A 24,670-nucleotide genomic window follows, 5' to 3' on the forward strand; every position below is an offset into this window, starting at 1 on the left:
ATACATACATATACATACATACATACATACATACATATATATTGGTACCTCCAACAAAACCAGTGTTTAAAATAAAAAAACGGTGCACAGCAAAGATTAATCTACACAAATGTTTCAGAAATATAACATGTGCCTTGAACTAAACAAAAAACAAAAAATTCAACATATAAATCATATTCAACTGGTAAATCATGCAGGCAGAGATGGCACAGAATGAAATTGCTATGGATTATTTATTAATAATCAAGTGTTCAACACATATCACAAACTATCAATATATACATAGATTAGCATGGGGCCCCTATGCCTGCTGTGCCCATGCATTACAACAGCCCTGACTTGGGGCCAGTTTATCTAGATAGCATGTGGCCCTGTGCTTCCAGGGTCCCCTCATGGTGCCCTCCTCTCATGGATCAGGGCTGTAACCTCTGTCCTCCCCACATTTCCCTCTTTAAGGACACTTGGAGTGACACCTCTTCCCCTGTGGGGGAGTCCCTCTGCTGCTATCTTGCTGCTCCCATCACAATTGTATTCTGCTAGGCCCCCACAAATCCTTAAAGTGGCTCTGGTGCTAAAGTCCCCATGAATCCTTAAACCAGCGGTCCCCAACCTTTCTGAGGTCAGCCTCTGGGGGTGAGGGGAGAGCCGACGGCCTGGGTGCCGCGCAAACGCGCATGCGCAGTTGCCACGCATGTGCGTTTTGGCCACCAGGGGGCACTAACACGCATGTGCAGCAACTGCGTCATTCCTTTCAGCACGTTTATTTATTTTTATATACCGCCGTCCCCCGAAGCTCAGGGCAGTTTACATAGAACGTAGAACAATTCATGGAACTTAGTTTTTCCATAATGTCTAGATAACCACAACAATAATAACATAAATAACTGTAACAGAGGTAACAATAATAATAATAAGAGTTGGTTCTTATATGCCGCTTTTCCCTACCCGAAGGAGGCTCAAAGCGGCTTACAGTCGCCTTCCCATTCCTCTCCCCACAACAGACCTGTGATTTGGGTGAGGCTGAGAGAGCCCTGATATCACTGCTCGGTCATAACAGCTTTATCAGTGCCGTGGCAAGCCCAAGGTCACCCAGCTGGCTGCATGTGGGGGAGCGCAGAATCGAACCCAGCATGCCAGATTAGAAGTCCACACTCCTAACCACTACACCAAACTGGCTCTCTAACAATGCGAATAGGTCCAGGGGCAGAATGCATGAGTGGATTTCTGGGAGGGAGGGAGCAGTGGCCAGGTTTTGCTTGGCATCAACCAAATGCCTGGCAGAAGGCCCTTTTGCAGGCCCTGCGAAACTGTTTTAGCTCTGTCAGGGCCTTGATCTCCTCCGGGAGCTCATCCCACCAGGTGGGGGGCAGTGGTGGTGAGGAAGCATAAAGCTCTTTGAGGGGCATGGGCAGGGAGGCAGTCCCTCAGGTACACTGGGCCCATCTCAAAGCCTTTTCAAATATTAAGTGACAGTTGTGAACACGTCAAATGTTTTATACTACGGGTTCCCATTTAAACAGACAACTTATTTCTATGCAATCTGAACAGTTACTATACTTTTGCTCCTTTTGTGCTGTGGTAATTTAATCCACATTGCTTAGTTTGTGACTGAAGCACAAGGACAGGATGTTATTTAAGACTGATTGATATTTATTGAGGGCTAAAATCTTGCTAAAAATAGACTCCGGGAAATGGTAGAGGACAGGAAGGCCTGGAGGATCATTGTCCTAGGGGTCGGACACGACTTCGGACCTAACAACAACAACAACAATATCTTGCAATTCTAGTTTGCAAGGAGAGTCATTTTAAAACTGATCTGTATCAGTAGCGGAACGAGGAGACAAAAGCCACAGCCCTCTCCCTCCAGACCCCCTCGCTGTTCCAAAGGCCGGGCCGCCGTTTGCAGCGCTCCCTCCCTCCCTCGGTCGCGATCATCCTATAGCCGTATTTGAGACCTGGCTGAACCTATGAACCGTCCTTGAGCGAGTCCGCAGCCAGCCTCTCCCCAACTTGCTGCCACCTTCGGGACTGTTGACCGAGTCCCAAGAGCGCCGTCTCCCGACCATTGGTTCTCCCTCCGAAATCAGCCTGACGGGGCTTCCCGCCCGCCTACAAGATGAAGCCCCCTGAGGTTTTCTTTGCGATGCAATCAGCACGTTATGCTTGCCGGGGCGCCCGCCTCGTGGGGCACAGGGCGAGGTCCTTCCGAGTAGGCTGTGCCGCAGGTCTCCGCAGTTCCCCATTTCTGCCCGGGGGTGGCGATGGGGGCGAGGGCGGGAAGGGGAAGAGCGTAGCCGCTCTGCCTGCAGCCGCTGCCCTGCCTCCGCGTGTCTCTGTGAGAGGAGAGGAAGCCCTTCTCCGGGGCGTGCGACGGGAGAAGAGGGCGGGAGGGAGGGAGGAAGGAAGGCGAGAGGGAGAGAGGCCAGCCGCGAAGGCTTCGTTAGGAGCAATTCCGCTTCCGTCGCGAGTGGGGACCAGCTGCTTCCCTCTCGCCGCTGGCTCGGGCTGGGCTCCTACGGCGGTCCTTTCTCCGGAGCTCGGGCGCTTTGCGGGAGCCCCAGCATGGCAACCTCGCCTCAGAAATCCCCTTCCGCCCCCAAGTCTCCCACCCCCAAGTCGCCCCCCTCCCGAAAGAAAGACGACTCCTTCTTGGGCAAACTTGGAGGCACCCTGGCGAGGAGGAAAAAGGCGAAGGAAGGTAAAAGGGAGGAGGGAGGGGGGAGGGGGGAGGGGGGGGGAGGGAGGCCGCAGCCTGGCCCCCTGCTGCCGCGCGGCGCCTTTAACAAGGCAGGGGGAGGGGCAGGAGGCGGAGGGGGTGCCCGGCCGCCCGCCCGCGAGCTAGGAGCAAGAGGCGACTGCGCGGCTCGCCCGCCTGGCCTGCCGGCCTCGGGTGTGCCGCGCCTGGCAGGCAGCCTCTGCCTGGAGGAAACGTCATGGTTGAAAAATGTGGTCGCCCGGAGCGGATTCCAAATTGCAAGGGGCCTTTTCAGCTGATCATCTGGCCTTTTTGTACCGGGAAGCAGCGTTCCCGCCGGCTTGCAAGGCTTTTAATGTCTTTAAATCAAGGTTTTGTCTGGTTTGCAGACCCTCCTGGGCTGGGCGGGCTGGCCAGGCTCCAGGCTTCCTTCTTGTAAGGGGCCGCTGGTGCGTTGCCTGCTGGGAAGGAGTTTGTTCTCAGAATGGGAATCCGGCGTTTGAGCATTTGAATGTGTCCTCTGGAACGAGGGAGGAGAAGGAGGAGGCATGGGGAGGGCACTTTTGGGAAGCGGCTATGCTTATGGATAGCAGCCGTTGGAGCTAGCGTAGTGGAAGTCGCTGGTGGCCTCCTTAAATATCTTGGCAGCTTAACAACATTCAGCCACAGTGGCCCCTTTAAGACCCGCAAAATTTCATGCAAGGTGTAGAGTTCTGTGTGCACGGAAGACTTTCGTCGCACCATTATTTTGTGTGTGCCTTGAGTAGACTTCTTGGTTGGGATTCTAGAGAAATGGCCTTTATCTTGAAGACTGGAAGCTATTTCAAAAGATGTACTATAAAGTCTCTTGTGGAATGTCAAGACTTTCTATGAGAATACTTGAACACTGAAAACACTTTCTTATTTAATAACTGCATTACTGGGGTTGGAAATGGCCAAGGGGTCTTGTCATCCATGTGGCACACTTTAGGGTACTTGATATCTGCGCAGTCAGAACTTACATGTTTCTTGTAGGACTCAAGACTTTTTGATGATGTCTGTGAACTGTATCATTCTGGCTTGTGTGTACTGTAGCTGTAGCTATATGAATTAAAGAGATGCATATTTAGTCTGAAATAAAAACCTGTTGACAAACAGTGTTTGTGAAATTATTGTTTCCTCATTGAAAAAATCATCTCAGAGGGCTGAAGTCACTGCAAAGCTATTATTGTTGAGGTGTGGCATTAATAAAAAAACTAGGGGAGAAGACAGGAGGGAGATCTGCAAGATTCTCAAGAGATGGACTTTCAGGTATGTGGGCCCCAGATTATTTTAGGCTTTTAAATCAGAATTGAAAGCATATAGGTAAATAGTTGAATTCTGAAATCAGAGAGAATAATATGATCACAGCTTCAGTCGGTAGTTGGTAAAAGCAACTGTATTCAGTACAAGTTGCAGCTTCTGGATCAATCCTTTTCAAACTTTTGACCATAGAGTAACCACTGAAATATTCTTCAGGCTTCAAGTAACCCCAGAAGTTTTGTCAGTTGGCCATGCCTCCCTGCCACGCTCCTGGAAGTCACATGTTTACAGTGTGCATAGCATCACTAATAAAATGCTTGTTAAATAAGAAAGATTCATTTTTCTGTGTGTGGACTATGCTAAATAGCAAACCTTGCCTGAACAAAGAAGTATTAATCTCAGGGCCATTCCACACCTGATTAAAGAAGTGGGAGTCTTACCTTTTGCAAACGCCATGCCATATCATAAACATCCAGCGTTATATCTGCAAACCGGCTGCTACATCCTCCATTTTAAAGCGCTTGCAGGGGAATCCACAAAACTTGATTACCCCTGCCATGTAGTGCTAGCAGGATGAGAGCAGCCAGCAAGACTCAGAAGACACGTGTAGTGGTGAAATTTCCAGCTCCAGTGCCCACCCTTGAGCTTGTCTCCCTCTCTTTTAACCTGGAATGGGGCTTTCTTAAAAAAAAAAAAAACTGGAGCAATGAATAGACACACAGACACCCAGGCAGGGCACAAAATAAGCTTTTCCCCACCAAAATAAACTTTCCCCCATAAAGCATGCCTCTTCCTCACCAAAACAAAATTGCCCTCCCCCAATTTTTTTTTTAAGCTTCAAGGCTCCGGATTGCAAGAGGACTTGCAGTGAAAGGAGCCCTAAGCATCCATGAATAAACGCATATGTGTTTAAACAAGTAAGTCACTTAAAAAAAATCGCGGGCATCATGGTCCCGTTAAAAGAGGAAGAAAGATGATTGGCAGCCTGCCTTGATTGACAGGCAGAAGAGAACAGTGTGTCTAGCGCATTCTCCTCTTCCGCCATTTCAAGCAGGCGTGCAAAATGCCAGAAAGCAGGAGATGGCAGCAGAGGAGCCAGCAGGTGAGGAATTCCGCGAGGCGCGGATTTTTTTAGCATTACGCCATTGTGCTGGTGTATGGATTTTTTTTCCTCTGCAGAATGGCCCTCAGCTGCCATGAAGCCCACCATACAAAGCAGCAGTTTTCTACAGGGGAAATGGTCAGTGTGATTTGAAGATTACCTGTAACTTTGGGAGGTCTCTATCCACCCCCAGTCCTTGTAGGACCTGAGAATGTACTAGCTCTCAGCTAGGGATGCCAGCCTCCAGGTGGAACCTAGGGATCCCCTGGAATTGCAGATAGTACAGAGATCAGTTACTTGGAAGAGATCAGTTACTTGGCTGTTCTGGAAGATCGACTCCCACTCGACACAGTCCTCTCCTGCTTGAATATCTGAATCCCTTTGCTTGGAACAACCATCCTCCAGCCATTTTCGGCTGGTGGGGCTCTGAGAAGAAATTCTGAGGGGGTGAAATGGGAGGAACCAATAGGGGAAGTGTAGCAGATTCCACTCTTCCCTCCCACTCTTCAACAAAGCCACTGCAGAAATCCCCAAAGTAAGAAAATATGTGAAAGCTGAAAAATCAAGAGCATATGAAAGATGCTGAACTAGATGCCACGCAGTTTGTAATCCTGAAAACATTTTCTTGGGAATAAGCCCTATTGGAGTTGCTTCTGACTAGACATGATTATTCCCTCAGTAATTTTTATGGGCATTTATGGGCATTTCTGCTTGTTTTTGGATTACTGCTTAATTTGACTGGTGCTTGAAATACACTAGTCGATGCTATGGTTGCTGCTGTGTTTCTTCAGAGCTCACAGTTGGTATTTAGGGTAGTTCTTTACAAAGCATATTTGTGTGTCCTAGCTGAATGTTGTCAGAAGTTGATATGTTATACCAGATGTAAGCATGACTTATGTTATCAGTGATCAATTCTGTAAAACAACAGTAAGTAATTAAACTGGCTCCAGATTCCACTGACCATCCCTGAAATATTTTTATCTGAATAGTGCAAGTGTGAATGGGGTGAGAAATATGAAAAGGCTAATCATATGGGATTATCACAGATTCAGCCTTTGTAATAGACAGATATGAAATCTGGGGTATTACCAGTGTGATTTCTGGTAATTCTAAATATAGTGTTTTAAAAGCACAATGATCAGAACCATTTTCTGTGAAGCATTTTTGAGCAGTGGGAACTGAGAACAAACCCTGCTGCCCCTTCTCCCTCTTACTGAAGTATCTCATTATCTTATATTATGGGTTTCCAGGGTGAGTAAAGCCTTAGTGATTGTGCTCATTCAGTGTTCCTGGGATTCAGTGATGGACATTAAAAATCCACATCCACACCTTGTAATAACCTGTCTTACAGAATCTTAACAATTGGACCCTGACATTCTAATAAATCTTTGAAACACTCACCAAGGGAGAGCAAAGTTCAAAATTGCTTAAATTGATGTTGGAGCAGATAGAAAACAGACAATTTGGGCCCATGAATTTGATAGAGTGCAATTATGGTACCATGTACGCCTCGGTCAGTTTTGCAGTTGATATGACTTCAATTTAAGTAATTTGGCCACTCTTCTTGGCTTATTGAGTTTTGATGATGCAAGAACAAATCTTGTGGTAGCTTTTATGACTCTGGTTTTTCTTCTCTTATTTCTTAGAGTCTTGCCATTATCTTGTCAGTGCCACTGGAAAAAGTGCAAGCCAAGAACTGAACTTAGTATTGCTAGATAATGTGATATTTAGCTTGAATGATCTGTAGCTTATAAAATATCAGATAACCAGAAGGTTAAATAAATACAGTCTCTTGGTTGATGTACCAGGACATTTTCAGTGTTGAGGAAAAACTGATGTGCCGAAAAATCAGCAACTTTAGACTTGTTCACTGGGACAGTTTCCACATAAGGTATTTGGCTGCAATCACCACATATTTGGGATTGGGCCAAATTTCCACTTCCAGGTGGAATCGGGCAGGTCCGAGGCAGTCCCAGGCCCAGCCCTCAGTTGCCCTGCTTTAAAGGAACCCTCGATCCCTTTTTTGCTGCCAGACTCATTGAGGTATATGTTGGTCCCGATCCATGTGGACTCTAAAAACTCTAAAAAGCTTTCAGTGCCCTTGAAACCATCCCCGAGCGCCACTTCCACCGGCTCTTGCCTTACTTGCCAGCTGGAAGATGGGCAGCAGCGCCGCAGAGGAAGCGGGCTGGCAAGGGGGGAGGCAAAGAAGTTATGCTTCTTTGTCAAAGTGAGTATTTGAATCAGTGTCTCTTGGATGCTAGTCTGACACTCAATCTAACCATTAGGCTGCACAACGATTTAGTCAAGCTACTGCATTATAGGCAACATGTAGCTTGAACTATTTTGGTGCTGTTCATTATTTATATATTTTTGTGAATGTAGGTGAATGTGTTCCAATTTGGATGTGTTCCGTATTTGTCAGAAATAAGAGTTAAAATTTCACATGCAGTGTTTCCCATCATTTGGTGGTTGGTACATGCTATGGCCACATATATGCTCAGTTGGAAGTAAATTAAATTGAAATTAATAGGATTTTCTTCAAATTAACTATATTATGAATCGGAACATTCTTTTGACATTGTTGGAACTTTTTAGTTACAGCTTCTGGCTTTTAACAGGTAAATTGTTCAGAACACCTAGTTGGGGAAGTATTATGGGATGCCTGAACTTCAAGAAAACAATATTCTTAGTGTTATCTGTAGATTTGTGTTTTGTGTTCCCCCACCAATTCTCTTTAGTTAGTTCTCTCTCATGTTTATCTCTCATGCCTTGTTATTTTTGTTTGTTAGAATTTTGCCATTACAATAAATCAGACTTATGTTAATTATTTCCTTTTTGTCCCATACTTTCTCCTTGGAGCTTAAGAAAGCATACATAATGCTTGTTTACCTCCCATGTTATCTTCACAACAAGCTTGTGGAATAAGCTAGGCAGAGAGAGTTGCTCAAGGCAACTGTGATGGACTACACCTTTAAAAGCTTAGAAGTGCTGTACAAGCAAGTAAAAGACTATGAAGGGTTAATTCCTCACAGGGTCAGAAAGCCTTGAGTGACAGGCTGAAACATATTAACAAAAGTCTGGGCCTATACTGATTTACTGAAGTCTTCTATCTTGAATTACCTCTGAAATTTTACCTCTGATTTCATCTGACCCTTCCCCTCTATGTTGAATAAAATATTTTAATTTGGAATTTCAAAACACCTCAAGTGTCATCTAAGTTTCAGGGGACTCTTAATTCTTCTCTCCTGGGTTGAGCCAACAGCCCAACTAATATATTGTGGCATGGTGGAACAGCCAGGGTTCTTCAAGAAAGAAGAAAACAGATAGCTAGGATGGCTCGGTCACAAAAGGGAAAGAAAAACGAAGGGCAAATCTTGCCTCCGAGGGAAGGAAGTGGATGTGGGCATGATAGTAACCAACTTAAATGAGTGGAAATGTGAAAAAAGGATATTTTTATACTGCGTCATCATTGGTGTATCATTTAATTGACGTATCAAACTAGGGGTTTTCACTGGGATATACCCAAGTCAAAACTAAAGAAATTAGCTACTTCAGGTCAGTTGACTTAACATCTGTTCCAGGTAAATCAGCAGAAACTGTTATTAAAGGTGAGAATTACCAAGTGACATTCCAAAAGAACAGTCTGCTATGGGAAAATTAGCATGGCTTCGACAAAGGGAAGTCCTGCCTTGCTCACCTCTTGAGTTCCTTAAGCAGCTTAACAAGCATCTGACTATATGGATTTCCCAAAAAGGTTTTGGCAAGGTACCTCACTCAAGTCTCCTGATAAATTGGTTTAATGGCAGTAAGTAGAGAGTAGTAATAAATGAACCGTTCTTGCAATGGAAGGAAGTTAATAGTCCCACAAGGATTTGTGCTGGGGCTGGTGCTATTCAGCTTGTTCATAAATCTGGGTTTTCAGTAAAGTAACCAGGGTTGTAGATGACAGCCGATTATCCAGGATAGTAAAAACTAAGGCAGATTGTGAAGAGCTATTGCATGATTTCCTTAAAGTGGGAGAGTGGACAGCATCATGACACATGAACTTCAATGTGGGTAAGTGTAAGATGATGCATATTGAATTGGCTGAGACTGAGATGGAAAGAGATTTTGGGAGTGTAGGAGAAAGCTCAATACCAGTGTTGACTCAGTGTGCAGCACCAATGAAAAAGACAACCTCCATGCTAAGAATAATTGATAAAGGGATGGAGAATAAAATGGCCAAGTTTGTAATGTCCTTGTATACATTTATAGTGTGGTTTCATTTGGAATGCTATGAAAAGTTCATGATACTCATTTTGCCTAAATGATTTGTAAGATTAGGGAAAGAACAAGAACCACATAATTTTTAGCAGTAAAAAGAAAAAGAGCCCTGTAGCATTTTAAAGACTTTTAAAAATGGCAGGTAAGAACCCTCCCCAACTACTGATTGTGATCTTATGGTATTAATTTTGATGTATCTTTATAGATCTTAGAATATAATGGTCCAAAGCAGAGCAGAATAAAATAATGGGACAGCCACTAATTGACCACATACTGTAGCAATTAACTTTGTATGCTAGGGTCATTCCTAGCATACTTTATGCCCAACTGTTGGGAAAGCATATTATTGCCAGCAAGGTTGCTTTCCATGCGTTGAGTGCCATGTTTCCAGATAGACTGCTAATAACTTAAGGCTTCACAGATACATCCTAGTATATCGGTTTATGAAGATCACATTTAAGCTGAATCTGCCTTCCATTCTGCTTGTAACTTTCACCTGCTTTATATCCCGTGGTAATTTTCTGCTGTATATCTTTTTAAGACATGTAACAATTTAGATTTTATTCTAAAAATCCTATAAGCAATGATTCCATAAAGTATGTTTTCATAATTTCATTCTTAACATTATTATTATCAGACCATAGAGCTAAACTCTTGTTCAGACTTGTCTGCTGACATGCTCTGTCCTGGGATGGATTTTCTAGTTCAAGATTTACAAGCTGCAGGTGCTCCATGGAGCACAAGGTGGCTCCAGTAACCAGCACATAATGGAAGTTGGGTGAATTGGAGTCTGAACAAACTTCATAGATACTGACTGACCAAAAATTTGTCATAATACAGACTGAACAGTTCTTGCGAGTAGTCATAAATAACATTTAAAAAAAGACTATTGTTATAGTGCTTCATTTGGGATTCATTGGAAATCTCCTGTGTTCTACGTAGGTTTCTGTAGTTCACAATATATCACTTACATTCCAATGTTGTATCCATTTTTAGAAGTTAATTCTAAAGAACAACAAATAAGTTATAAGGCATATGAGCCTTAAGAGGGTTCATATAAAATCCTTTTGCAGTTAAGTGACTTCATATGAATTCATAAGGTGTTATCTAGTATACAATTGTATAATTTGATTTAAAGGAATTTTCTAGAAAGCAACTGGTTAAGGAATGAACTCATCTCCCTGCACTGAGTGGTGTAAAGTTAACATATAAACAAGCAATGACAAGAATTTCATGCACATGTAAATTATATGTCATACATCAAACGTATTCTGATGTGAGAGGATAAGTTTGTCCTTATATCATTTAAGATAATAACAGAATATATTCTTATAATAGATCATATTCTCATATGTATTAACAATCACTTTGCTAAGAAAAATGGTAAAAACTTCTAGATTAGGAATAATATGTGATGGGAACTGAATATGTATGTTAAAAGAGGATGGCAAACCATATCAGCTGGTCGCTTTTTTCTTAATTTTTCTGTAAATGCTTCATATAATAATAAATAATAAAATTATTTAAAAAAAAAGTTTGTCCTTCTCCCACAGATTACCGAGTCACAGTAAGTAAAGTCATTGCTGAAAATACTAGTTGCCACAATTACATTTCTAGGCACTGTGGTGATCTGGGATCTGGCATTTGTCAAACAGTGGGTTAAGGCTGCTGTCTTAGCTTGCATATTGTTCATGAGGTTAGATTTACTAAGAGATGGACAATTTGCATGCCATTGCAGGATACATGTCTCTTATGATCCTATGGTATGAATTTGCCAAATATGGATCTTGTCTGTCTTCTTAGCATCTGATAGCATTTAATTGTAGGGAAAACATGAAAGTATGACTTCAAAAACATGTTGCTCTTTTCATCAACTAATGAAGGAAATAAAAATAGTAAAAATAGCCAACTAGTAGATCTGGAAGTACCAGATAGGAACTGTGGGTTGGATTTGGCACTTATTAACTTAATTTTAATTAGCCAGTTTCCATCTGGATGATCTCAGCTTTGTATGAAGGCTTGCAAGGGGAAAAAGACAATTTAAAACTTTATCAAATGAACTAATACCAAAGATTAAAAGGTTGGGAGTTATGCAACATTTGAAAGTAAGATGCAGCAAGGGCAATAGCAAATTGAGATAACTGATAGTAGACTAAAATAAAGGCTAAAGTTGATTTTTATCAAGATAAATTGCTCTGATCTCTTGCTTGAATAATAAAACCAGAACACATAAATTAATCTGTAGGTGTGACTGAATATTGGCTTGAACCCACTAGAAATTTCCACTGTTGCAAGGGATTTCTGTAAGTGTGGTACAATTTATTGCCTGTTTTCTCCTGCTGCAACCTGAAATGCTCTGTGTCTGGGGAACAGAGGATGTTCAGGAACAGCATGGGAGTCAATGGAGTCAGAGGTTTGCCACAGAAGGAGGGAAATGTTAAAATTACACCCCTCTTACATCCATACAACCCACTGTGTTCTCAATGAGGGGGATGTGAAGTTCTTCTGCTTAATCCCAAATCAGTGTAGAGCCTAAAATTGTGAAAACACTGAAAAGTACTCAGCACTACCAGATGAGTTAGGCTGGAGATGGAGTTTATAGTTTTGGGTACAACAGAAGGTTAATTTGCTGTGCATTTATCCATTGATGGTATGCTATAGATAGAAACTGCACGTAATGGAACTTCATTGAAAGCAAGTAAGAAATACTGCATTGCTATGGTGCAGTTGAAGAAAGATCTTCCTAACTGCACCATGGTTAGATAGAAAAGGTGACCATGGCTGAGGCCTCACACATGGTTCCAGTATTATCTCAAACACTGTAATCTCAAGAGGTTTGTGTTAAAGTCATGCAGGTCCTGTGTTTATGCAGGTGTGAATGAAAGAGGACAGACATTGCAGTTGATATGCTCATGTGTTTGTACAGTAACACAAAAAGACCATTGTTTTGGTTGCTGAGCATGCCATAAGGGTGGTGCAGGAGGTGATTCTCTTCTGTTTGAAACTAGCAGGGGAAAGCCAGTACAGTAAACAAGAGATATAATTAAGGTTGGCATATAGTTTTAAATCGGCTTGACCAATGTTCTTTGTGTTATTTTCCCCCTTGTGAGTTAACTCTTGAGTTTTACATTGCGGCTGTCTTAATTTGGGTGTGTATGTGTATTTGAAAACACGGCCGGTGAACAATTCTGCAGATGAATTGGGAACCTTAGATCTAGGAGACCTAACAATTAAAACTTTTATTCTTGTTCATATGCCACTGCAAGTATTCTGTTAATCTTTGAACCTGTTCCTGAGTAGTTAAAGCAAAATCTTAATACACCTTGCAGGTTGCAAAACCTCTGTAAGTTATTTCAGTCAGAGTAAAAACACCAAAAATGCAAATTGTTTATTTCTGAACAATTTTTAAAAGAAAACCAAAGATAATTGTTTTTGTAGACTAGATGATATTTGAATACAACTAGTTTAAAAAACTAATGCAATTGAATGTATGTTAAGCTACCCATACACAATTGTCATTTCAAATAAGGGCTGAATTTGTTCTATTCATTCAGTTTATATGACATCTTGGAGCAGTGTACATAGAACCAGTAAAATAGAACATACACCAAACCATTTTTAACCGTAGTAAAAGTTCACAACAGTCATAAAAGTCAGTCAACATCAGATATGGGATTATGAAACAGTATGGTAATGATAACAGTTAAAAGAAGAGAAGACCGAGACCTTGGGGACAATGATGTGGTAAAATTGCCTGACATTGATGTGTCCTGGCTGCAGGGAGGCCTCCCATTGCTGGCCTTCAGACAAAAGCCTGACAGAAGAGCTCTGTTTTACTTGTCCTATGGAACTGTTTAAGGTTGGGGCCATGGTCGAAACAGCCCTGGCTCTTTGGGTGAGGGAACACAAGTTTGTTAGAGCAGATGGAGTGTGTCACTCTTTATGGGATATGGAGAAACAGATCGTCCTTGAGGTATGCAGGACCCTGACCACGTATGAACTTCAAGGTGACAGTACGAGCATCTTAAACCTCATCTGGTACTCAAGTGCTGGTGAAGGATTGGGGTAATGTGGGCTCTCCACAGTGTTTGGGTGAGAATGCTGACAACTGCAGTTTGGACCAACTATAATTTCCAGAGCAGGAATAAGGGAAGACCCGTGTAGAGTGAGTTGCAGTAATCCAGCCTAGAAGTAATCATTGCATGGATCACTGTGGTGAAGTGTTCTAGGACCAGATAGGGCGCTAGTCATCAGTGTACTGGTGACATCCCAAGAGGACGCATGAATCATAGAATCATAGAGTTGGAAGGGGCCATACAGGCCATCTAGTCCAACCCCCTGCTCAACGCAGGATCAGCCCTAACCATCCTAAAGCATCCAAGAAAAGTGTGTATCCAGCCTTTGCTTGAAGACTGCCAGTGAGGGGGAGTTCACCACCTCCTTAGGCAGCCTATTCCACTGCTGAACTACTCTGACTGTGAAAAATTTTTTCCTGATATCTAGCCTATATCGTTGTACTTGAAGTTTAAACCCATTACTGCGTGTCCTCTCCTCTGCAGCCAACAGAAACAGCATCCTGCCCTCCTCCAAGTGACAACCTTTCAAATACTTAAAGAGGGCTATCATGTCCCCTCTCAACCTCCTTTTCTCCAGGCTGAACATTCCCAAGTCCCTCAACCTATCTTCATAGGGCTTGGTCTTTTGGCCCCAGATCATCTTTGTCGCTCTCCTCTGTACCCTTTCAATTTTATCTACGTCCTTCTTGAAGTGAGGCCTCCAGAACTGCACACAGTACTCCAGGTGTGGTCTGACCAGTGCCGTATACAATGGGACTATGACATCTTGTGATTTTGATGTGATGCCCCTGTTGATACAGCCCAAAATGGCATTTGCCTTTTTTACCGCTGCATCACACTGCCTGCTCATGTTTAGTTTACAATCCACAAGTACTCCAAGGTCTCGTTCACACACAGTGAAGATGTTGAATAGTGTTGGGGAAAGAATCTCTCCTTGCAATGAAGAATTATAATCAAAAGAATAATACTCAAAATCATCTCTCTGAACATAGATTTCTCAGAAATGTGAAGGAGCTGGAAACTGGGCATTCCTGTTATCTTCAGTTTACCAATGTGATATTTATGTGGCTTTTGCATTTAGGCATGTTTTATAGGGTTTCCAGTAAAAACACAATGGAACCAGAGCTGTGTTTTGTATATCATTTGTTCTAGTAAACAAGGTGTAATCCAGCCATTGTCTTTGTGAAGTCTATGTGTATCCTTATTTGGCTTCTGTATAATGAGGTGGTTTTTTTGTATTGGCTAATGAGTAGTATTTGTAAAACTGGGAAATTAATGGCTCAGTTTCAAGGGTCACACACTTGCAGTTCTAGTGGGTTTGTATTAATTAAAACAGTGTTCAAGGAAGTGCTGGGACAGATTCTTCCTTCAGCTTTGGTACGCTGGATAACTTCTGTGTGTAGTGATAGCCAGGAACATAAGATCTATCTACAAATATTGTCCTGATTAAAGTTGTGCCACAGGAATAATTTGCAAAAATCACGTTTAAGTATTGCCCTTTTGATGCAGTACTATCAGGCTTGAATCTTGCCAAAAACTAATGGATCCCATTACAGGAAATTGAAAATTAAAGAGGATGAGTCAGAAATGCACTCCAAGGCTGGATAATATGCATTGAACTTTAATAATGAATGCCAAAATCTAGAGGCAGGCAGCTGGTCGGATGCATTGTTTTCTCAGCAACATTTCCCCCCCCCCACTCCTTTTTTCTTTTGCTTAAGGGTCTCTTCTTCTTCCCAATTACTTCAATGGATACTAGGTGTATGAAACTCATAAGGCCATATGCTTTTGAAAGGGAACAATCTGTTGTATTATTTCTGTGCCAGTAGCCAAAAAGAAGAAGTTAAAATGTGCAATGTTCAGATTTGGGGTCTTGATTTCTTACAAAGCCAACTCTCCTTTTTTTGATTTTGACTTTACTAAGGAAGAGGATTGCTTTAAGTAATCCAATTGCTAAAATAATAATTTTCAGGATATTCCTGCGAGCGTCCCCATGAAGCCCCTTCTCCCGGGTGGGAAAGTCTCTCTCACGGGCGAAACTCTGATGCTGGGATATGGCCGAAACCAACCCCGCAGCGTTCCTGGGGCCCGTTCTCACTGACCAGCAGCCTGAGGGAGAGAAGGCGTCACTTGTGAGGTGTCAGCAGGTGGCTCGACTGGGACCAAAGCCTACGAACTGCCTTGGGGCGGGGCCAGTTGCGGGGTCGGGACTGTTTACAGAGCCAGGGCAAGCCACGGTGGTGCGAAACACAGGAAAATGACCGTGAGGGCACTTAAGGCAGAGAAGAGAGGGGGAAGTGAACAGATATACGGAGGGAAGGCGGGAAGGTGGAGACAAAGGAGACAACAACCCACTGGCAACAACCCACTAAACTAAACTTACCTTGTACTGCCCTCTCAGGAAGAAGCTGACCGGGAAGAGATAGAAGCAAGGAGCAGCAAGACTGGAACCAAGCTTGGAAGAGAAGGGAAAATAAGCTGTTAGGAGGGGTGGGGTTAAAGTAACCTCGGGGATCCACGGGGAGAGGGAGGAGTTAGGACAGAAAAGGGGTATAAAGGAAAGACAGGTGGAACCAGAGGTCGTTGGGTAAAGTTGGAGGTGAGGAATGGGAGAGAAAAAACGGAGGGCCTCCAGCCTGCAGCCTTTCCAGGTCCTGGGGGGAGGGAGAGGCCATCCACAGAATTCTTCTACCCCTCCCTCCATCTGGTGTCCATTGTATTCCTGAATGCAATGGGCTTGGTGCCTAGTCTTATTATATTTTATGTGAACAGACCTACATATGGTTTACTTACAACTGGCTTCCAGTTCTGGCTTGAAAATTCCTGGGTGGGTTCAGAATGGTTCCTATGAAAGCTAGAATTTGGAGAGTGGAGGGAATTTAGTGAAGATGTGATGATATTGAGTTAACTTTCCAAAGCAACTAATAACTTTATTAAACAAAATATCAGAATGTAAAGCTGTTGTTTCTTGATGTATCCTCCTTTTAGGACTATACACTTCTGAAGGTGGTGTTTCCATCTTTCTATGCCTTCCCCAAAAAATTCTGCACTCTTGTATTTACACCACATGAAAACAGCAGTTCTTATATCTTCAAGGGACTTTCATGGTGTTCCTTTTAAATGTTTTTTTTTTAGTTTTGGGAACAAAAAGAAGTCTGAATGGGCAATATCAAGGCTGTAGGGTGCATAGAGTAAGGTTTCCCAACAAATTTTGCATAGTACAGCCCTTGATACCCTCAAAGAATGAGCAAGTACAATGGAAAAAATTCCTTGGTGCAACTTTCCTCATTTTTTCTCACCAGTGCAGTTTTCACTTTTCTTAAATCTTTTTCATAATAAACTCTCATGGTTGTCCTGTGTCCTTTGAGAAAATTGTTCTGTTTGGAATAAGCTTTAACAACAAACAAAAAAACAACCTATGCACGTGTGAACTGAAACCCTAATAGCAATACTTTTTGACTTACCCTAGTATGTATTTAGGAACCTTTTTTACAGAATAATTTCAATGGAGGTTTTTTGAAACCTTTAAAATGGGAGAAGGTGTCAAAGGTTTGGCTCTCCAGATTTCCAGAAAGCAGGAAAAACATGATGGAGCTGGTTAAGGACATGGTAATGTGCCTTCTGCCTTGGAAATCAGATGCAACACTGTTTAATACGGCAAAAGGGAATTAAAGTCAGGAACCCAATGAATATGAACGCTTCACTTATGTTTAAAGAAAACGTGAATTCCCCTTTAACTGTTTTGTTCCATCTGAAAAATTACTTTTGGAAAGAAATGCAAAAAAAAACCAAAACATAAACCCTCTGGAATTGTTGAAGTAATAGTTATAATTTTATTTAACAAAGTAATTACCATTTTTGTATGGAATGGGGAACCTTTGGCACATAATTCTGCTGTTTAGTCAAGCTAGCCAGCCAAGGTTTGCACAGCTGCAACTGTGAATGTAATATCAAAACGTTCCATACAATAGTAAAGTTTGATGTATTCTTTGAAGATGGAGAATGTCTGTTTTTAAAAGAAAGTGCCTTCGTCTCTCTCGAACAGTAGTTGCTGTGACATGCTTTGAAAATAGCATCAGTTTATGAGGTCAGCAAACGACAAAGACCCTGACTACCTGTCAGTACCAGTAGGAGGCCACCTGTTTCAGTTGAAAGACATGTGGATGCTGGTGCACGCAGAAACATAAAAACATGCAGTGTATTTCCTTAGATATTATTTTAGATTTCTTAGTTGTGCATCACAGCAGAAGACTTGGGACTGCTACCCTATGCAGACAGGTGGCAGCCTTGGCCATGGTGATACACAGCCTGTAGGAATTCCCATTAGCACGACATCCACACATATGTAGGTTTCTTAAGGGTGCTGCTACCAGGGATCCCCTGGTATGGCACCGTTTTCCATCATGGAGATTATATCCTGTATTGGCAACCCTGACTAAGCCTCCATTCGAGTCCATTCAGTCTATACCACTCTCTTTTCTTCTATTTTTGTCATCACCTGGCCCCACTTATGATGATGATGTTTCAATTTATAACCTGCTACTCCCACATAGTAGCTCATGGCAAGTAACAACAGTCTCCCATAATAATCCCTAAAACATATTGTTTTAAGGGCATTTGGGAGGCACTAGGAAAGATGCTGGTGGACATCATGTTGAGGACTGCTGATGTAATACTTGCTTTAGTGTCCTCCACCTTTTAAACTTCTTGTGAGAATGTTTGTGGCCTAACAGAAAATATTTTAAAGCATTGTGCACTCTCTACTTCTAACCAAACATATTTACGCATGAGTAACTATTTCAGTAGAGCCTCTTTTGGTGCAGAGTGGTAAGGCAGCAGACATGCGGTCTGAAAGCTCTGCCCATGAGGCTGGGAGTTCAATCCCAGCAGCCGGCTCAAGGTTGACTCAGCTTTCCATTCTTCCGAGGTTGGTAAAATGAGTACCCAGCTTGCTGGGGGGTAAATGGTAATGGCTGGGAAGGCATTGGAAAACCACCCCATATTCAGTCTGCCATGAAAATGCTAGAGGGCATCACCCCAAGGGTCAGACATGACTCGGTGCTTGCACAGGGGATACCTTTACCTTTTAAACTATGTCAGTAGGTGCATTCATTGAAAGAAGTATGGTGTGGCTAGACAGCACCCATATTCTTTGCATCCAATATATGTTCACGGCTTTTGTTACATCAAGTGATCCATAGAATCATAGAATCATAGAGTTGGAAGGGACCATACAGGCCATCTAGTCCAACCCCCTGCTCAACGCAGGATCAGCCCAAAGCATCCTAAAGCATCCAAGAAATGTGTGTATCCAACCTTTGCTTGAAGACTGCCAGTGAGGGGGAGCTCACCACCTCCTTAGGCAGCCTATTCCACTGCTGAACTACTCTGACTGTGAATTTTCCCCCCTGATATCTAGAATATATCGTTGTACTTGTAGTGTGTCCTTTCCTCTGCAGCCAATGGGAACAGCATCCTGCTCCCCTCCAAGTGACAACCTTTCAAATACTTAAAGAGGGCTATCATGTCCCCTCTCAACCTCCTTTTCTCCAGGCTGAACATTCCCAAGTCCCTCAACCTATCTTCATAGGGCTTGGTCCCTTGGCCCCAGATCATCCTTGCCGCTCTCTTCTGTACCCTTTCAATTTTATCTACGTCCTTCTTGAAGTGAGGCCTCCAGAACTGCACACAGTACTCCAGGTGTGGTCTGACCAGTGCCATATACAATGAGACTATGACATCTTGTGATTTTTATGTGATGCCCCTGTTGACGCAGTCCAAAATGGCATTTGCCTTTTTTACCACTGCATCACACTGCCTGCTCATGTTTAGTTTACAATCCACAAGTACCCCAAGATCTTGTTCACACACAGTGTTACCTAGAAGCGTATCCCCCATCCAGTAGGTATGCTTTTCCTGTAGGCATTCTTCTTTAGAGTTCTGTCTTTCCCTCCATTTCCCTCCATTTCCCTTTTCTTTCTTAGTTCCTCTTGAAGTTCTCTGTTCATCCATATAGGCTTCTTAGAGCTCCTGCAGTGTTTTTGTCTTTCTGGGATAGTCATTGATTGAGCATGCAATAGCTCTTGTTTGAGTAGTGCCCACCCTTCACATGCTCCCTTCCCTTCCAGCATTCTCATAAGTGGTATGACACTCATCATGTCTCTGAGTTTATTAAAGTTTGCCTTACGAAAATCCAACATCCGCGTCTGGCTACAAGCTTCCTTGGCTCCCCATTTCAAAATGAATTCTATGAGGACATGGTCACTAGGGCCCCCACCTCCTTCACCTCATTGTCTGTTGGTCAGTATTAAGTCCAGTATGGCTGAACCTCTTGTGGGTTCATCTACCATTTGATAAATGAAATTGTCAGCCAGGCAGGTCAGAAAGTTGCATGACTGAGGACGCTTCGCAGAGTTTGTTTCCCAGCACACATCTGGAAAATTGAAGTCACCCATGATGACAAGGTCCTGCCACTTGGATATTTTCTCAAGCTGCTCTCAAAGTGCAGCATCCTCATCCTCTCGTTGGTCAGGCTGTCAGTAGCAGACACCAACCACCATACTGTTGGTTTTCTCCTCGCTTATTTTCACCCAGATGCTTTCCACTGTAGATATGCTCTCCTTCACTAGAATTTCCTGATAGGTAAGCCCTTTCCTCACATACAGTGCCACTCCTCCACCTCTTCGATCTATTCTGTTTTTTTCTGAACAGTTCATATCCATCCAGTATTACATTCCAGTCATGAGAATCATTCCACCAAGTTTCTGTGATGCCTACTAGATCATAGCTTTCCATCAGCATGAGAAGTTCCAGCTCTTCCTTCTTATTGCCCATGCTTCGGGCGTTAGTATAAAGGCATCTGAATCCTTTTACTTTTGGTTCCCTATGAGCTGGCCTTCCTGGTTGGGCTGCCCCCTATCGGTTTCCTTCCTTACACTCCCTATGTTGAACATTGTAAACTCCCTTATGTTGATCCATGTACAAGTTTCCTTATCAGGAGGCCTTTGTGTATTTTATCTGAGAATCTTTCTCTGTAAAATTACTTTTATAGGCTTGGGCAGAAAGCAGCTTTATTATGCTTCAGCAAGGGGCTTTTCTACTCTCTCTAGTGGCAGCTTCTTGAAAAAGCATCTCCCAGGGGCTGGAGGAGCCTCTGCCATCACTTTTTCGGAACACAAAGGATACAGTTGGGATTGAAATGGTGAGCCTGAGTATGTGTGGAAGTGTCTTCCAGTCACTAATGCTGGGAGAGGAGAGGAGATCCAAGGCACAGCTTTTGAGGGCAGTACAAATCATTTTATGAATCTACAGTGATCTAATTGTAGGAGACCACACTGACGTGGCTTACATAAAGGAGACTTGAGCCCATGCTATATGTTAATGATAGCCCTGGCTATGATTGCAACAAGTATAACATAAGGGATGTAAAAAAAGAAGAGAAATAGCATTCCTTGTGTGCTCTGAACCCTTCAGTTTTAAAGTAGATTCCAGGAAGCAAAAAAGCCTGCTGTCTGATTTTAATATTTTACCTCAAAGAGTTAAGAATACAGAGCTGTGCTTGATGAGCCAGATGGTCTTTAATAGTAACATTGTTCATATTGTTTAGATTATCCCATTGCAAGTACAGTGCCTCGTTTACCTTTTATGGAAGAAAGTGTGGAAAATTGACTACAGATGTACGTAGCCAGGAATGACGGCTGAGTCAATGCTTACCAGACCTCCCTAACGCACTTGATCATGCAGATAAAAACAAATGGAGAAATGTGAGGAGGCATTCTGAGAAATCTCTAGTGTTACCTATTTATTTGAAATCTCTGAACAACTAATGCTCTGATTTCTTAGACCAAATGTCCTACTTTTTACTTAATTTCACTACATTTAAGTGACATTAGCACACATATCTAATCAAGTACTAAACAGCATGTATTTCAAAAACCCATTTCCAGTCTAAGCTTTTAAAACAGGTAGGAAAAGAAGGTAAGTATATTCTCTTGAAGCAGTAATTAAATTATTGTTGTGCATGATTTTTTAAAAATGGTACCATGTAACAAGAGAGCACAAACTCACTCTGAATATTGTTTTGATTACTATCAAGCTAGAATGGTGCCAAATTAATTATGGTTAGAACATTGCTTTTAGTCATGTGTTACTGAGTGTGGGCTGTATCTTCAAAGACATGCTTAAATAAAAATGTGTTGTTTCTTGGGTTGGGTCAGATCATGATTGAGAATACAGAGTTTTTAGCATGGCAAAAGAGAACTGTAAGTAAAAAGCTACACATTTTGTTCTTTAATATTCATTTCCTTCCTCCTACTAGTAGTGGCTGATGTCATACTTCATTTACTTCTGGCAAGTCCTTTTGGAGTTACAGTGCTGACAGGGCTGTATTTGCATTCAAGTGCTCCTGCCACAGAGCACAGCTGTTCCAACTTGTTCAAATCCTGGGAGTAGAGAAGACCAAAATAATAAATCCATTCAGTGTTTGAAACTACCAAAGGTGAAGAACCAGACTTAGTTTTAGTACACTGAAAATCTTGACTTCAGCTGCTGAAAATGCAAATAGACTTCCCACACACCTGAACATGTTTACTTACATGTTAGCTACTTTGATAATACATAAACAGTGGACTGTAAGTTCTAATTCAGATGCAGATTTTGTGTTGTTGTTGGTAAAACTATTTCCTTGGGAAGAAAATGAGACATCTCTGAAGGAATTCCACAGTATTATAAGACAGTATTAACACTGTCTTATGATTTTACATAGCTCTTTGCAATTTTTATGCCTTTTACAATGCCACCAATATGCAGATGACACTCAGCTTTTCTTTCTGATGGATGACCACCCTGACTCTCCCCCAGAAAACCTTAACCAGATGTCTAGAAGCAGTGACGAAATGGGTCAAGCAGAATTATCTGAAGCTCAACCCTGCAAAGACGGGGGTCCTGTGGCTGGGTAGGAAGGGACCATGGGAGGAAGTGCGTCTACCCACCCTGGACGGTGTGCAGCTCTCAGCAACGCACTCCGTCAGGAACCTGGGCGTGATCCTGGATGCTTCTCTTACAATGGAAGCCCAGGTCACAAAGGTAGTACAGCTGGCATTTTACCACCTCTGCCAAGCCAAGCTACTAGCGCCCTACCTGGACGCTACAGTGATCCATGCGACGGTCACCTCTAGACTGGACTTCTGCAACTCGCTCTATGCAGGCCTACCATTATCCTTATTCCGGAAGCTACAACTGGTGCAGAATGCTGCGGCCAAGATCCTCACTAAAACATTTTGGAGATCCCACATCTGGCCGGTATTCCAACAACTTGGCTGGCTCCCAGTTTAATTCCAGATTAAGCTTAAGGTTTTGGTAACCACCTTCAAGGCCATACGCGGTTTGGGCCCAGTGTATTTGAGAGACCACTTCCCTACCTATACCCCCAAAAGAGCCTTATGCTCTGCCACCTCCAACTGACTATGGATCCCTGGCCCCAGAGAAGTGCGTCGGACCTCAACAAGGGCCAGAGCCTTCTCGGTTCTGGCCCCCTCTGGTGGAACCAGCTCCCTAAGATCAGAGCCCTTCCACAATTCCACAGCACCTGCACCAGGTATTCACTTGAGGCCAACCGACTCGGAACATCTGCGGGCCCCCTCCCCCCAGACGCCCTTCTATGACTGAACAATTTGATCTCCCCAAGTTGTTGTTATTCAAGTTGTGAACTATTACTTGATAGATTGTGTTATGATGTTCTATTGAAATTTGTATGTTATGGATAGTTATCATGTTCTATGTAAATTTATACAATGTTCCATGTCAACCGTCCAGAGCTGCAAAGAATGGGCAGTATAAAAATCCAAATAAATAAAATAAATACTATGAAGCACTTCACTGTTTTCATTTTAGGGGTGGACAGCAAAGGCTGAGAAAAAAAATTATCTCAATTATCCAGGAAGATCTTTAGTGTTAGCTAAGAAATCCAAACCAAGCGGTCTTCTCCTGGACAACACTTTGTCTTCATATCAGTTTAGTCTTCTTCTTGGACAACACAGTGACAGTTCTAGCCAAGAAGTCCTTTTTTCTAACTTTACTCCTAGAAGAGCTGGCTGCAAACCAGCTACCCAGATGTTCTTGCAATAACCGTTCATTCATTGGGAACCTTCTTTGTACTACTGCTGTTCTTGCTGCTTTTTTCTCTAGTTTGAGCAAAACACAATATTGTACAAAAAGTATATCTGTTTTAACTCAGATTCAGGTGGATAACCATGTTGGTCTGAAGCAAAAGAATAAAATTTGAGTCCAGTGGCAACTTGAAGACCAACAAAGTTTAATTCTGGTTTTAAGCTTTTGTGTGCATTTACACTCAGTAATTCTGAATATAAATTTCAGTGTTCAACTCAAAGGGTCACTCCTTTCCTTTACAAAGTCCTAAATGGTCTTGGTCTTTCATACTTAAAAACATATCCTTATCAGTAAATACTTTCAGATCCATTGAGCGCTATTGGTGAGGCACTGGTTCTTGCCATTTTTCAGTCTATGACTGAGGAGCAGGCAGCTTTTGTTATGGCAACCACTTTATGGAAGTAATTTATAAGAGACACTCTTCTAGCCCCTTGCTTTGCCAATTACTACCGACACTTGAGAACCAATAGGAAAAATCTATTATGTAGCTTGACATATATAGTAGGTTGGTGTAAGGTAACTTTTGAAGTTTTATTGTAGTTAGCATATATCAAGTTATTGAGAGATTTTCAGTGCTCTGGTTATATTAGAACATAAAAAATGTAAGAAGAGCTCTGCTGGATCATACCAGTGGTCCATCTAATCCAGTTTCCTACCTCACAAAGTGGCCAACCATTTCCTCTGGATGCCCAGTAGCAGGAAATAGAGGCCAATGATTTCTCCTAATGTTGCCTCCTGGTTCTGGGATTCAGAGGACTAGTGCCTCTGAATGTGGAGGTTCCCCTTGGTCACCATGGCTAGTAGCAATTGATAGACTAATCTAATCACCCCTTAAAGATGGTTATTCCTATGGCCATCACTACATCCTCTGGCAGTAAATTCCACATTTTGATCACTCTCTGTGTAAAGCAGTACTCTCCTTTGTCCATTCTGAACCTACTGCCCATCAGTTTCACTGTGTGTCCTCAAGTTCTGGTATTCTGGAAGAGAGAGAAAAATTTATCTTTGTCAACTTGATGGGAAGACTTGGTGGACCCTTTTAAACTTCTTAGTTAATAATAATAATCTATTATAAACCTCTAA

General features: G+C 42.5%; 1 protein-coding gene across 2 annotated transcripts in view; it reads left to right on the top strand.

The window, feature by feature from the left end:
* Window positions 1-2,101: 2,101 nt before the first annotated feature.
* The window catches only part of PARVA (parvin alpha), a 77,113-nt gene continuing 54,544 nt past the window's right edge, over window positions 2,102-24,670 (top strand). The window contains exon 1 of one of the 2 annotated variants that reach the window (XM_077321829.1): window positions 2,102-2,225. In XM_077321829.1, the coding sequence (XP_077177944.1) occupies window positions 2,117-2,225 (109 nt within the window). In that variant the 5' untranslated portion in view covers window positions 2,102-2,116. Of the gene's footprint in view, window positions 2,226-2,340; window positions 2,699-24,670 lie in introns of those variants that run through there. The other variant, XM_077321828.1, reaches the window with a different exon arrangement.

This window comes from Paroedura picta, chromosome 2 (genome assembly GCF_049243985.1).
Source record: "Paroedura picta isolate Pp20150507F chromosome 2, Ppicta_v3.0, whole genome shotgun sequence".
Lineage (NCBI taxonomy): Eukaryota > Metazoa > Chordata > Lepidosauria > Squamata > Gekkonidae > Paroedura > Paroedura picta.